This window comes from Scyliorhinus torazame, chromosome 12 (genome assembly GCF_047496885.1).
Source record: "Scyliorhinus torazame isolate Kashiwa2021f chromosome 12, sScyTor2.1, whole genome shotgun sequence".
Classification (NCBI taxonomy): Eukaryota; Metazoa; Chordata; class Chondrichthyes; order Carcharhiniformes; family Scyliorhinidae; genus Scyliorhinus; species Scyliorhinus torazame.
In genome coordinates, this window is record NC_092718.1 from 196,529,373 (window position 1) to 196,543,608 (window position 14,236).

At 49.9% G+C, this 14,236-nt stretch overlaps 1 protein-coding gene across 1 annotated transcript in view; it reads right to left on the reverse strand.

The window, feature by feature from the left end:
• Nucleotides 1-14,236, reverse strand: part of LOC140387119 (EF-hand calcium-binding domain-containing protein 5-like) — a 254,349-nt gene that overhangs the window by 78,359 nt on the left and 161,754 nt on the right. The window contains exon 11 of the mRNA XM_072470130.1: nucleotides 7,355-7,511. Within this exon, the coding sequence (XP_072326231.1) occupies nucleotides 7,355-7,511 (157 nt within the window). The remainder of the gene's footprint in view (nucleotides 1-7,354; nucleotides 7,512-14,236) is intronic.

Genomic DNA, 14,236 nt, shown 5'->3' on the forward strand with positions numbered 1-14,236 from the left:
TAGGTCGGCTGGGGCTAGAGGGCACCTGGGGGTGGCCTGGGGGGGGACATCTATACGACCCATGTTCACAGCGGGCTGTTAGCGGTGTGTGCAGCTGCATGGCTGCCTTGCCAGCTGCGGCAATGATGTTCCGTGCCCGTCCACCCTGACCCCACAGCCCACTTCCTGGCCATCCTCCACTACTCTCGCTGGCTCTGGCAAAAAAAACCCCGGCCAGCGGCACTACTGTCAGCACACTGTGGCGATGTTGGACACTTTCCATACCCCCTTTCTCTCCCTCAGCAGCCACGGCCCATTGGAGGCAGAGCATCGCGGAGGCCCCAGAGAATACCGGGTCAGGCCCGCTAGTGATATGTGTATACAGTACGTGCGAATCGGACCGCACTGACGGAGCTGTCCAGGTGATGGAGAATTGCGATTTGTCGTCAAATCGGCGTCTGTTGCGATTTTAGCTTCAGAACCTATTCTCCACCCAATCGCGTTTCACGATTTTGGCGTCAGTCAACGGAGAATCCCGCCGCACATGTGTGGTCAAGGTCAATTTCAGAACTGTGTCATATGTTGGGAGCACTGAAATAAGGCGATGACTGGTAAATATTTTGAGTATTGAACTTCCTTCGAGTTTGCAAAATATAAAGCTGTTTCGTATTAACATCTCAGGTTATATAATCTGCATAAATAGGATTCTGGATATTTCAACCACTGAATAATGCAAAGCAGAGTGGATCAGAATTTGTACAATGCCTGAGACAAAACAAGTTTAAACATCAGAATATTTACTTTTTAATTAAAGAATTTCCCAGAGACGTCAACGGAATATATAGTCAACACCGTCATTCACTATATTCGCTGAAATTGCATAGAAATTGAAAATCTGCTGGATATCCAATATATTCTGAAGACTTTAGTGTCCACAATTTCTCACGGTAATTTGGAATTTCTGCAAACCACCAGGGACTGATAGAGAACAGAGGCCAGCTGCTTTCCTCTCCCCCCCCCCCCCCCCCCCACCAGCAAGTGGCTGAAATCTGGCAGCCTGCTTAATCCTCTCAGAGTGCGGATGTGACAAAAAGAGACGTGAAAGAGGGTGAAAGAACACAAAGTCAAACGGGATTACTCAGAGATGTCTCAGAGTTTAAACATCAGAATATTTATTTTTTAATTAAAGAATTTCCCAGGGGCTTCAAAGAAATTTCTCTGCCTTTTATTGACCATAAGGCCATTAGACCTCGGAGCAGAAGTAGGCCACTCGGCCCATCGAGTCTGCTCCACCGTTCAATGAGATCATGGCTGATCTGACATGATTGTTGAGGGTGTGGCTCATTTTCAAATATAAAACCATCCTGTCCTTGGGCCTCACTGCACCATAACACATGTGAAAATGTTGAAGGCCTCTGACAATGTTGCTCTGAGATTGCCCAGACGGAGGTGTACGTGAGCTACTTGAACTGCTGCCCTATTTTTCTTTCCCTCCCTTGAGGGAACAGATAGGCCTCCCCGTGGTGGCAAGGTTGAAATCAACAAGTGAGCATGTGATAGAAACAGGGCAGGAGTCTCCAAAAATAACCGGGGGGAAAAACTATTGGTTTTTTTCTGCGATTGTACTTTGTGTCAAAAAACCTGCTCGTTTCTTTGTAACTTGATCCCTGAATATTGGAACAGGAACTTAGATAATGAGCCATAACTGCTGTTGGATTGCCAGTCTGCTCCTAGTGAAATGCAGCCACACTTTTCTCACCCTGACTCGGGCTGTGTGAGAAAGATGGGGGGCAGTGAGTTCCCAGGGCCTTCACTCAGGAGAATCTAGAGTAAGGCAGCCACTCCCAACTTTCCTTATGGCATTAGTTGCCATAGTGAAAATAGGTTAACAGTCCTGTCAATTTGAGGAGCCGGGGAGAGGTTAAGTGAGTAAGGTATGTGGGTAAGGTGGGTGGGTGGGTGGGGGTGGAGGGGGGCACGGGGGTGGGTGCGGGGCCACGGGGGGGGGGGGGGGGTATGGTGGGGGGAGGAAAGGGGTGGTTGGGTTGGGGGTGATCGGATGGTCAGTGGGGGTGGTAGGTTGGTCAGTTGAGTGTGGTCACAGTGGGGGGTGGGGAGGGGGTGGTTGGGTGGTCAGAATACTGAAGTAAATTCTATACCTCCACCGATCAGCTAACTCAGCATAACCTGAGATCTTCCTTGTCTGTATGACACAGGTGCTCGGAGCGTTGTCAGGTTAAACTGAGAGGCGTTGATAGCCTTTCACATTTAACCTCCACAAGCAGCACAGTTAAGTAGTTGCTCAAAGGCCTGATACCAGGACAGAATTAGCCAGTATTATAGAAGATGCTGTCGCTGTCCAAGGACATTGAAAACAAACCAACTTGTGTGCTCCATTTTTCATGCTTATACTGTTATCTGGTTCTTGCTGCCATGTGGGTGGGCCAGCTCTAAAACTGGAAAACGAATCTATCACACGTGCACGCTCTTGTATAACAATAATAATTGCTTATGCTGGAACTGTGACATTTGCAGTTCTCTCCATGTGTCATTACCCAAATATGAGCATCGTCTGTGGAAGGCTCACGTCATGACACTATGATGTGTGTGGTCTTAGGTGTTGCTCTTTTTAACTGGATACTGATATGACAGTTATTAATGATGATATTGCTTTTCAGAGTCGCCAGGTAGCAAATGATACCACCACAAGATTTTACCGGATATCGATCAAAGACCAAACAACCAGTTAGTTAGTTCAAGTTCAATGATAGTTTATTTACAAACAAGAATTACTTCAACATGCAACATAAAACATGTTTTGTTCTGCTCTTGACGTAGCATAAGCTGCTTCCTTGATGTGCACTCTGACAAAGGAAGGTCCAGACTTGGAGATAGCTTTAACACGTTTATTAAACTATTAACAATTCTCCTACTTGGATTCGACTCTACTGTTAATCCTGCTATAACCTACTCAGACTGACGAACCAGTCTGCTACAATCCACGTGGTGGGTGTGATGTTCAATCAACCCTGTGTCTGTACTCACTGAGTGTCTCCACTGGAAAGAGACTGAGCATGTGTGCTGTGTCCTTTTACATGGGTTGGGGTAATGCCCTCCTGTGGTAGTGTCATCTCTATGTGTATCTAGAATGCCCATTGGTCGTGTCCTATCTTACTGACCTATTGGTTGACTGTCTGTGTGTCATGTCTCTGGTGTTCCCTCTAGTGTCTAGCTAGGTGTAGTGTATGTAGTATGTACATTAACCCTTTGTGTACTTACAGTGATGTATATCACCACAAAACACGACAAGCTAAATTACACCTAACACTACAACAACCTGTACTTAACTTCAGGCACCCGGCTTTATGCAGAGGAACAAGGCCTTTGTTCGGATCTTGCGTGGCTGGGTCTGGAGGAGTGACTTCGTTTCTGCTGGGCTCTTCCGTCTGGTAGCGATCGTTGGTCTTGAACTTGTCTTCTTGTCGTGATGCTGCACTTGGTTTTAGGCATAGGTCGGGGCCAAGAGAGACCGAGCACTGGGGCCAAGAGAGACTGAACGCATGGCAGTGTCTCTCCTTATCCTTCTGGGGTTTTGTGCTCTTTTGGGTGGTCCTTAGCTTTGGACCCAATAATTCGGCAGGCTTTGATTATTGCCTTTGATTTTGGCCAATAAAGCGGTGGGTGCCTTGATGGCAGGGCGTGTCCTGAGCGGTCTTTGACCTTGGCTTTTTGGGCTCCCTGAGCAAAGGGAGTGGCGCCGATGAGTCTGTTTCTGTATCTGTTACCTGAGTACAGGTCTTTTTGTTCTGGGGAAATGGGCCATTAGAATGCAAAGTAACTGGGGGTTTCGATAGCGTCTTGTTATCTGACTTGCCAATATACATAAGCTCTGAGCGTCTGAGTCCTGGGTTGGTCATATTTCCCATGGTCCTTTGCAGGTGGCCATATTTCCCAGGATCCTTTGTAAGTGGCCATCCCAGATGGCTACATAGGGTGCTGGGGACTTTAAAGCTTAATGTGGGACTGGGGAAACAGTACTGTCCACATTATGATGTAGAAAGTCCCAAGGGAGTAGTAGAAGTGCAATCATTAAAATTCTGGTAGAAGATAGCACAAAGTCACGACTATATCTTGTATTTACGGGCAGCACGGTAGCACAGTGGTTAGCACTGTTGCTTCACAGCTCCAGGGTCCCAGGTTCAATTCCCGGCTTGTCTGTGTGGAATCTGCACGTTCTCCCCGTGTCTGCGTGGGTTTCATCCGGGTGCTCCGGTTTCCTCCCACAAGTCCTGAAAGACGTGCTGTTCGGCGAATAGGACATTCTGAATTCTCCCTCTGTGTACCCGAACAGCGTCGGAATGTGGCGACTAGGGGCTTTTCACATTAACTTCATTTGCAGTGTTAATGTAAGCCTACTTGTGACAATAAAAATTATTATATACTTATGTGTTATTAATAAACAGTTTACTGTTAACCATACAAGCCTCTCGGCCTTTTCATGAGGCAGCACACAACCGTACAACGTTGTGCTGGACCAGGTTGATGCATTTAATCAGCCACAGGGTTGATGGTAACTCCAGGGAATGAATACATAGTCCATCAACAGCAGCTGATATCAGATACCTGGGGCGGGATTCTCCGCAATCGGTGCGATGTCCGCCGACGGGCGCCAAAAACGACACGAATCAGTCGGGCATCGCGCCGCCCCAAGGGTGCGGAAATCTCCACATCTTGAGGGGCCGAGCCCTCACCTTGAGGGGCTAGGCCCGCGCCGGACTGATTTCCGCCCCGCCAGCTGGCGGGAAAGGCCTTTGGTGCCCCGCCAGCTGGCGTAGAAATGACTTTGCCGTGCGGCGCATACGCGGGAGCGTCAGCGGCCGCTAACGGCATCCCCGCGCATGCGCAGTGGAGGGGGTCTCTTCCGCCTCCGCCATAGTGGAGACCATGGCGAAGGCGGAAGGAAAAGAGTGCCCCCACGGCACAGGCCCGCCCGCGGATCGGTGGGCCCTGATCGCGGGCCAGGCCACCGTGGGGGCACCCCCCGGGGCCAGATCACCCCAGGACCCCGGAGCCCGCCCCCGCCGCCTTGTCCCGCCGGTAAGAGAGGTGGTTTGATTCTCGCCGGCGGGACAGGCATTCCAGCAGCGGGACTTCGGCCCATCGCGGGCCGGAGAATCGCCGGGGGGGGGGGCCCGCCAACCGGCGCGGCGCGATTCCCACCTCTGCTGAATATCCGGTGCCGGAGAATTCGGCAACCGGCAGGGGCGGGATTCACGCCAGCCCCCGGTGATTCTCCGGCCCGGCGGGGGGTCGGAGAATCCCGCCCCTGATATTGCAATGACCCAATTTCAATCTGCTGTCAAAAGCCCTTAGCGATGTTGAATTGTGCTTTGGTAGCAATTCATAAATAGGAATCAGAAAAAAAGAGAAAGAGGAGAATTAAATCAACCAATAAAATCTAATGCTACCTCACCTCCATTTTACAATGCTATGAGCCAGTAAGCAACCAGCACAAAACCAGGAATGTTATTTTCTCATATGGCAATGTCTGCCTATATCATGATGTACCACCACATCCAAGTTCTCTAACGGGTGTGTGCAGTACATGAATCACCTCTTTCTTATGTATTAATGTTCAAGGAAGGAGAAGGATAGACAGACAAAATCACTAACTCCAAGCATGAACTTGGTGGCATGGTAACACAGTGGTTAGCACCGTTGCTTCACATCGTCAGGGTCCCAGGTTCGATTCCCGGCTTGGGTCACTGTCTGTGCGGAGTCTGCACATCCTCCCCGTGTCTGCGTGGGTTTCCTCCGGGTGCTCCGGTTGCCTCTCATAGTCCAAAGATGTGCAGGTTAGGTGGATTGGCCATGCTAAATTGCCCTTAGTGTCCAAGAAGGTTAGGTAGCGTTATTGGGTTACGGGGATAGGGTGGAGGTATGGGCATAGGTAGGGTGCTGCTTCCAAGGGCCAGTGCAGACTCGATGGGCCGAATGGCCTCCCTCTACACTATAAATTCTATGATTCTATGAAAGAAAACTCAACTGGACGTCTTGTCATCGTATACAATGCTGAAAATCAACAGCTGGGTCTAATAAATGTCCCCATGATGTGAAATCCCTTGACACTCATTTTATTTGAAGGCTTTTCCTCTTAAACATCAATTTATAAATTTAAACAATCACAAAAACCACAATCCTTGGAATGATTAGCGGTTGAGAAAGAGGCATGATGGATGGAGTGTCATGAGAATACCAGGACTGAATTCCACCTATGAACTGCAAATGTACTCCATGCCTTGGCATGTTGACATCAGTGCAATTGGAAGTGTAACTACCTTCAAGCAAACAGACCTCAGGAACCATGGGTAGATTCTTCAATTCTAATTCATGGTTTTCCAGAGAATATATTCACTGCAGAATTGGGTGCATTACAAATGGGGCATGCCTGGCACCATGCCCAATTCTTTGAGCTGTGCTCCTTTTGAATAAACCTCCATGCCAGGAGTCCTGAATTATAAATTTATCCTCTAAAATTGTGGTGATGGGCATGGGTGGGGTTGGTGTGGAGAGGGAGCTGTGGGAGAAGTGATTTCCTATGGTGAAAAAAGGCAGCAATTCATTCTCTAGACTGAAAGGTCTCAGTTTTATTCCCCCTCTATGCAGAGCTAGCTGATCACACATTGGGTTGACGGTGGGGAAGCTAGGATAAAATTCCACGCTCCTGTGCTAAACTGAGAGGGTATCTTTGCTCTTGATCACTGTAATGATTCCTGCTGGAAGAGGGATCTGGACATTGGGTGAAGGCAGGACTTTCTTGTTTCTTAAGATTTAATAGCTCACTGATAACCTCACTTTGTGCTCATTCGGGAGAATAAGTTGCTACCTTCAACTGTGGAATGTTACACCAGACAGAGAAAGACAGCATTGGCAAAAAGAAAGTTGTGACTGTGCAGCGAGTGGATTGATGGCTTAAAGTGACAGGACATAACTTCACACTGAAATCCCTTGAGTTGAGTATCTTACCTGACACCTCTCAATAGAAAGTGGGCCAGATATCTCCCACTGAGAAGGAATTGAAATTGGTGAGAAGTCAGCTCAGGCAGACCTTGCATATCATCAACTACATGGTTGCCGAGTATCGATGATCGAGGCCTGAGAGCAAATCATCTGAGAATAGTGCAGCGCCTGTAGTCCAGGCAAAAATACAAAATAATTTAAACAGAAATAGTCATTCAGCCTGGCTTGTAGATTCTGGAGCCTTCAATCTAGCATTGCTGTAGAGGAGTTTGTTAGATTTACAGAAAAAACGGTCACACTGAAAGTACACTTACTCACCTGCAACAAAATGATTTGCCGGTGATATTTCGCTTACCTCTCTTTATGGCATTTTTCTCCATTCCATCCTTGTATGTACTCAAGACATCTGCTAGTTCTCTCAGATTAAGATAGCCTGAGACATCATTATCCCATTTTTCAAACAGTGCCTCCAGGACCAGCCTATGCATGGCAGCTAAGGCGTCAATATGTGCCTGGAACAAAAACACGAGGCATTAAATGAGTCGTTCAGGAAAGGACAATAGTTTTGCAAAATGGTTTTGCAATGGCTCCTATCTGCCTGGTGTAGCTAAAGGGAAAATTAATCTGCCACAAACCACTTTTTGACAAGGTGGTTATGCACCTGGTGAGAGCAGCAAACAGCTTGGCAAGAAAAACCTCCACGTTTAGTCTGCCATTATTGCCTATCTCAGCAACAACAACTTCCATTTCTACAGCACCGTTTTAACCAAAAAATGTTCTCAAGTCATGTTCCAAAGTGCTTCACCTGACATATCTGGGTGTCAGCCTTTTTCGTAGGCCTTCCACCGCATTCCTGACAGATTTATGGCAGGAGGGCAGCAGGAAAACCTGGGCATTTTTATAGTCTCTGTCTCAGCCAGGGTGACCAAACAGACTAGGGTCTGTTTAGAAGCAAACCACGGTGCCCCTGCGGATATGAGTGATAATCTATGTTCCCCTTATTTATATGTATATGGCAAGTTGCATTTAGCAACAGATCTCAGTGTTCTCAGAGGATTTATCCAGCTATAAAGCAACAGTATTTTCAAAACTTCCAGATTAATTAACTTACAAAAGCATCACCTACAAGCAACAAGTATGAGCACCAATCAAATTGAGTCAGCTGGTCTTCATGGGCTAGCCTGGCAAGGCTCAAGTCACACGGGCCAACGTTTGGCACATGGGTTGATATTTAGGAATTTTCTTTTTTTTTTCAAATACTTGTATTCAGAAAATTTTCAATTTGTAACATACAAAAAAGTCAAATGAATGTAAACATTTTAATAGAAATATCCCCCCAACCCCAGCCCCACCTTTCCTGTTTTTGCCCAGAACCCTCCCCCCAAGCCTCCCCTCCCACCCCCACCTAAACACATTGCCCAATTGCTGACGATAATGTACTCCTTAAAGATGGTAATAAACATTAGCCACCTAGAGCAAAATCTCTCCTGCGATCCGCTTACGGCATACTTTATCTTATCCAACAGAAAACGGCGGCATGGTAGCACAGTGGTTAGCACAGTTGCTTCACTGCGCCAGTGTCCCAGGTTCGATTCCCGGATTGGGTCACTGTCTGTGCGGAGTCTTCACGTCCTCCCCGTGCCTGCGTGGGTTTCCTCCGGGTGCTCCACTTTCCTCCCTCAAGTCCAGAAAGACGTGCTTGGTAGGTGAATTGGACATTCTAATTCTCCCTCAGTGTGCCCGAACAGGTGCCGGAATGTGTCGACTAGGGGCTTTTCACACTAACTTCATTGCAGTGTTAATGTAAGCCTACTTGTGACAATAATCAAAATTATTATTATAATTATTACAAATGCTGGAATTCCGACAAATTCCCTCACCATGCCGAAGCCTCAGGCGGCGCCAATCTGAGCAAGACTTGCCTCTGGGCTGTCAGATGTGAATACCTTATGAGTAGTTTACCTGGATGATTGGGAAGATCAGTGAGGTATACATATGATAATGTCTAGCGTCAAGAAGTTTGATAGGGGCAGACACCAAATACACAGAGGGCAAAATCAAAGTGGAATAAAGGTAAAATTGGCCGGACCCTCAGATGCAAGGTAGGCCAGTTGACACCTAAAAGGCTCAGAAGCAGCAAACCAGTTTCCAGCTGCCAAGCATGAAAGCCAAGTTTCACACCCAACAGCCTCAAAGTTTTAAAGCCACGGCAGTGCAGAAAACCTTCGTAAAGGCAGTTTAAATATCATCGCTGGGCCAGGACTATGGGCTGGATTCTCTGATCCTGAGGCTAAGTGTTGACGCCGTCAGAAACGCCATCGCGTTTCTCGACGGCGTCAACACGGCTCCAGGATCAGCAATTCTGGACCCTACAGGGGGCCAGCAGGGCGCTGGAGTGGTTCATGCCGCTCCAGCTGCAGATCCGGCCGTGGAATGGGTGGCGGAGGATGCGCGCATGCGCAGTGGGTCCGGCATGAACCCGCGCATGCGAAGTCCCACCGGCGTGATTTCCGCGCTTGCGCGGTGTCTCCCTTGTCCGCGCTCGCCCCGACCCAACATGGCGCAGGAGTACAGGCGCCAGCGCGGAAGAAAGGAGGCCGGGAGACAGAGAGACCGGCCCACTGGTCAGGCCACATCGGCGGCCCCCCCAAGGGGTCGGACCCCCCCGCCCCCCCACCACAGGCCGCCACGGACCCTTCAATGCCAAGATCGCGCCGGCTCAGAGCATGATAGAACGGCACTGCCGGGACTCGGGTTTTTTTTTCCGTCCGCTCAGCCCATCTGGGCCGGAGAATCACGGGGGGGGGGGGGGGGGGGGGGGGGGCCCAACCGGCGGTGCGCCAACCACACCATCCCTACTTGCGCCGATTCTCCACTCTGCGGAGAATCGCGTCCCGCCATCGGGGCGGCGTGGCGCGATTCGCGCAGCCCCCCCAACGATTCCCCGACCCGGCGCGGGGCCGGAGAATCCCGCCCAAGATGTTTCCCAGACTTGGTATCATTTCTTTATTGTCTGGGAACTGTAAGCTGGTTTCACTTAAGGATTTAATTAATTTGGATGTGGTTTGAGGAAATGAGGAAGTTTGAAGGAGTTCAGGGATTGTAGATATATTTTGAAACAAGGGATACATTCCACAGAAATGGTGAGCACGATTTTCCCACCGCGTTGCGCCTGGCGCCGATCCCATTATGTTGAGTGTGCAGCAGAAGAGGCCAAAAATGGGTTTTGTGCCAGGCACTGAGACGCACACGAGACACCCGACCCATTATGCCCGACACGATCTGCATCATACCCTACTGGGCATGATCCAGATCAGTATATTTAGATGAGTCATTAAATAATTTGAATATGCGCAGTCTGTTCGAGGCCGCCGTCTCCCAGCTCCCGGTATTCACCGGCTCCACCAGCAAGGCCTTCCGCTCAGGGGTTTGGAGGCTATTGGAGCCCCTGGTAGTCCTGGCACTGCCCCAGCACCTAGGCAGTATCAACCGGGAACCCTGGCAGTCCAAACCTGGCACCCTGGCAGTATCAAGCTGACACTGCAGGGGTGGCAATTTGTCACTGCCCAGGTGGCAGGGTAGCTCTTGGATTTGATGTTGGCACTGCCAGGGTGCCAAAGGGACAGTGCATTGTGCCAAGGGGGACTGCCAAAAAGTGAAGTCTGTGGAGGGCCATGCCACGAAAGGGAGGGTGAAAGGGGCTATGAAGGGTGGGGTGAAGGTGGGGTATGAAGGGGGGTATGAAGGGGGGCCTGAAAGGGGGGGACTGAAATGAGGGGCCTTAAAGGTTGTGGGCCCTCAGCAACCTAATCGTGGGGTATGCTCACTTGCGGGGGACGGTGTCCCGATGCTGCGGATGGATGGGTGTGGGGCCGGGTCACCCTCATACATAGTTGGCGTGGGGTGAGTTCACACGGACCTTTAGTGATGGGAAGGTTGCACCACCGGGTCGAGGGTGTTTTTTTTCCCATGTTTGCACGGAGCATGATGTCTGTGGGTGACGTTGTTGGAGACCCTCAACTTAACTTTGAGATCTGGTCAGCCTTTAAAAATGGCGGCACCATCTTGGAGTAGCCAGTCTTATCAACGCCTTTAATTTCCCACTGCAGAAAAACATTCTGGGCACAATTCAACAGAAAAAAAATTGATGTCCAGTTTTGGGGCCTTTAACAAGGTGTTGTTGGCGGAGAGGAAGACGCTTCGCATGGAGTTCGAGTTGGTATCAATGGAAAAGCAGTTTGCCAACCTTGTCATGTAAGAGGGGACATTTTACGAGCATGGGGAGAAGGCCAGTCAGTTATTGGCTCACCAGCTGAGATGGCAGGTGGCCACTCGGGAGATAGTACAGTTTAAGGACCTGAGGGGAGAAGTGGACTCTGATCCAGAAAAGGTTAACAAGGTATTTGAGACCTTTTACTGGGGTATTTTACAGATCAGAACCTTCGGAGGAAGGTTAGGCTATGGCACAATTCTTGGATGGATTAGACTTCCCAGTGGTGGAGAGGCAAAGTGTGCAGGGGCTGGAGGCTCCGCTCAAGCTGGTGAAAATTATGAAGTGCATTTGCTCCATGCAGTCAAGGAAGGCACTGGGCCTAGACAGATTCCCAGTGGAATTTTATAAAAGGTTTGCGACGGAACCGGGTCCTCATCTGCTGGACATGTTTTTTTAAAAAACTAATACATATTTTTTTACTTTTCTAATTATGGGACAATCTTGAGCGGTGTTGCTCTTATTAGCCTTAGTTTTATTAGCTCTGATTATGTCACCTTTGCTCATGAGTCGCCAGGTATCTTTCTGATACCGCCACGCGGTTCAAGCTCGAGTTATGATTAATAAGACAGCACACCGCTTAGTAAGATTAAAATCAACGGTCATTTATTATATACAGCAATAAATACTTACACAATAATCCTACTTTCTATATCACTACCTACCACTACTGGCCAATACTTAACTTTTGGGAATGGCCCACCAGGTCAGGGAAACGAATGGCTTATCGAATTGGGTCTGGCCTGCGGGATTCAAAGGCTGATACAGGTCGATGGCTAGGAGTCTCTATCGGGTAGCGATCGCTGGAGTCAAACTTACGGTTTCTGATCGATGGTTCTTGCGAAGGTTGCGAGCAGGAGAAGAAGGGAGAGAAGGGTCGATCTGAACTTGGCCCCTCACTTTATAGGTCCCAGGGGCCTCCCGCCTCTCGGGGCGGACCTTGACCCTGAGTCCCAAGTGATTGGACTTGTTCCCAATCACTGGGTTCGATATGCTCCAATAATGGGGCGATTGCTCGATTGGGGGGTGGTCGTTCACCTGTCTTTGTCTCGGCCACTGCTGGCGCCGACAGGTCTGGCCCGGCATTCAATTGCTAATACGTTGTAATTGTTCCCGGGAATAGCCGATTAAACTGCAGATGTCTGGGTTGATGTGCTGCTAATGGTCGCAGGTATCGATCTGGGCCGACTTCCCCAGAGCCGAATACACTATTCTGACTGCAGCTGTCCATTTGTGCCCTGTTGGCTGCTTTTCCCATCAGCCTTTTCGGTTAGCCATTTTATGTCGGGTTTTGGCCAAATTAATCGGGAATCAGCCATTTTAGGTGGCTACAGCGGCCAATCCACCTACCCTGCACATCTTTGGGTTGTGGAGGTGAGACCCATGCAGGCACAGGGAGAATGTGCAAACTGCACACGGACAGTGACCCAGGACTGGGATCGACCCATGTCCTCGGCACCATCAGGCAGCAGTGCTAACCACTGCGCCACCGTTTCCTTAATCCTGAAGAAGGATGAATGTCCTAAGGGGTGTGGGTTATATCAGCCCATATCTTTGCTTTTGCACCGGTCAAAAACAGCCACCTGACCACTCACATCTAACCATTCACATCCCCTCTAAAGCTCCTGTCCCTGACCTTAAATCTATGTTTCCTGTTGGTTGACCCTTCCACCAAGGGGAAAAGTTTGTTCCTGTCTATTCTATCCATGTCCTCATAATTTTATACATCTTAATCACGTTCCCCCCTCAGTCTCCTCTGGTAGCTCTCTTTGTTTCTCTCTTTTTCTTCTTCAGTGGGAGATCCTTGGTCTGAGTCTGACTCGGACTTGTTGCAAGTTGTCCTCTCTTCATTATTTGTTGACTATATGATTGACTTCAGTTCTGTCCTGAGCTTGGATGGAGGTTCAATTGCGTTTTGAATGCGTTTATAACTTTCCCTTACAGCTAGGGTATTCACAGGCTTTCTTTGGGTTTTTTTTGTAGTGCTGGGTTTAATGTATCCATTCTTGGCTTTTGCATGGGTACACTTGGGTTTGATACCCGAGAGTGATGGCTGGGTTGGGTGGCTGATGCCTGTGGTGCTGCTGGAGCCAAGGTGGTTGTATGTTGTTGTGCGTCCAATCTGGCTGGGTGTAGTGTGGCATGGGAGGGTACGCAGCGTCCTGCCATGTCATGTTTTAAGGACTTTATCCTGTCCTTTTCTTGGTTTCTGGTAGGGTCGCGGGAATATTCAGTTTTGCCCAGTGATTGTATCCAGCCAGTTGTGATGTCATTCACTTGTTCCATTTTGTGCCCATGTTTGTTGCAAATTTTATTTCTTACGTCTTACATTCTCCGGGTCGGAGAATCACCGGGGGTCGGCGTGAATCCCGCCCGCTGCTCCGACGGCAGCTGCTGAATTCTCTGCCGCCGGTTTTTGGGCGGGGGTGGGGATCGCGCTGCGCCAATCGGAGGCCGTTGGCAGTGGCCCCCCCCCCAGCGATTCTCCGGTCCTCGATGGGCCGAGCGGCCACCCATTTTCGGTCAATCCCGCTGGCGTGGATTAGACCAGGTCCGTACTGGCGGGCCCTGGCTCTGAGGGCGGCCTGCGGAGACCGCGGGGTAGCGTTGGGGGATACGGTCCCGGCGCGGGGGTGGGGGGAGGGGGGGGTGAGGGGGGGGGGGTGGGGGGGGGGGCTGGCCCGAGATCAGAGCCCACCAATCTGCGGACGGGCCTGTGCCATGGGGGCACTCTTTCCCTCCGCACCGGCCTGTGTAAAGCTCAACGATGGACAGCACGGCGAAGAAACACCCTGTGCATGCGCGAAAACACGTTGGCGCTCCTGCACATGTGCCAAATTTCGCCGGCTGGCGGACGCCCTTCGGCGCCGGTTGGCGCGGCGCCAACCCCTCCAGCACCGGCCTAGCCCACGGAGGTGCGGCGTCATCGGTATGTTCGCCGCGCACAGTCGCAAGCTCGTTGGCACG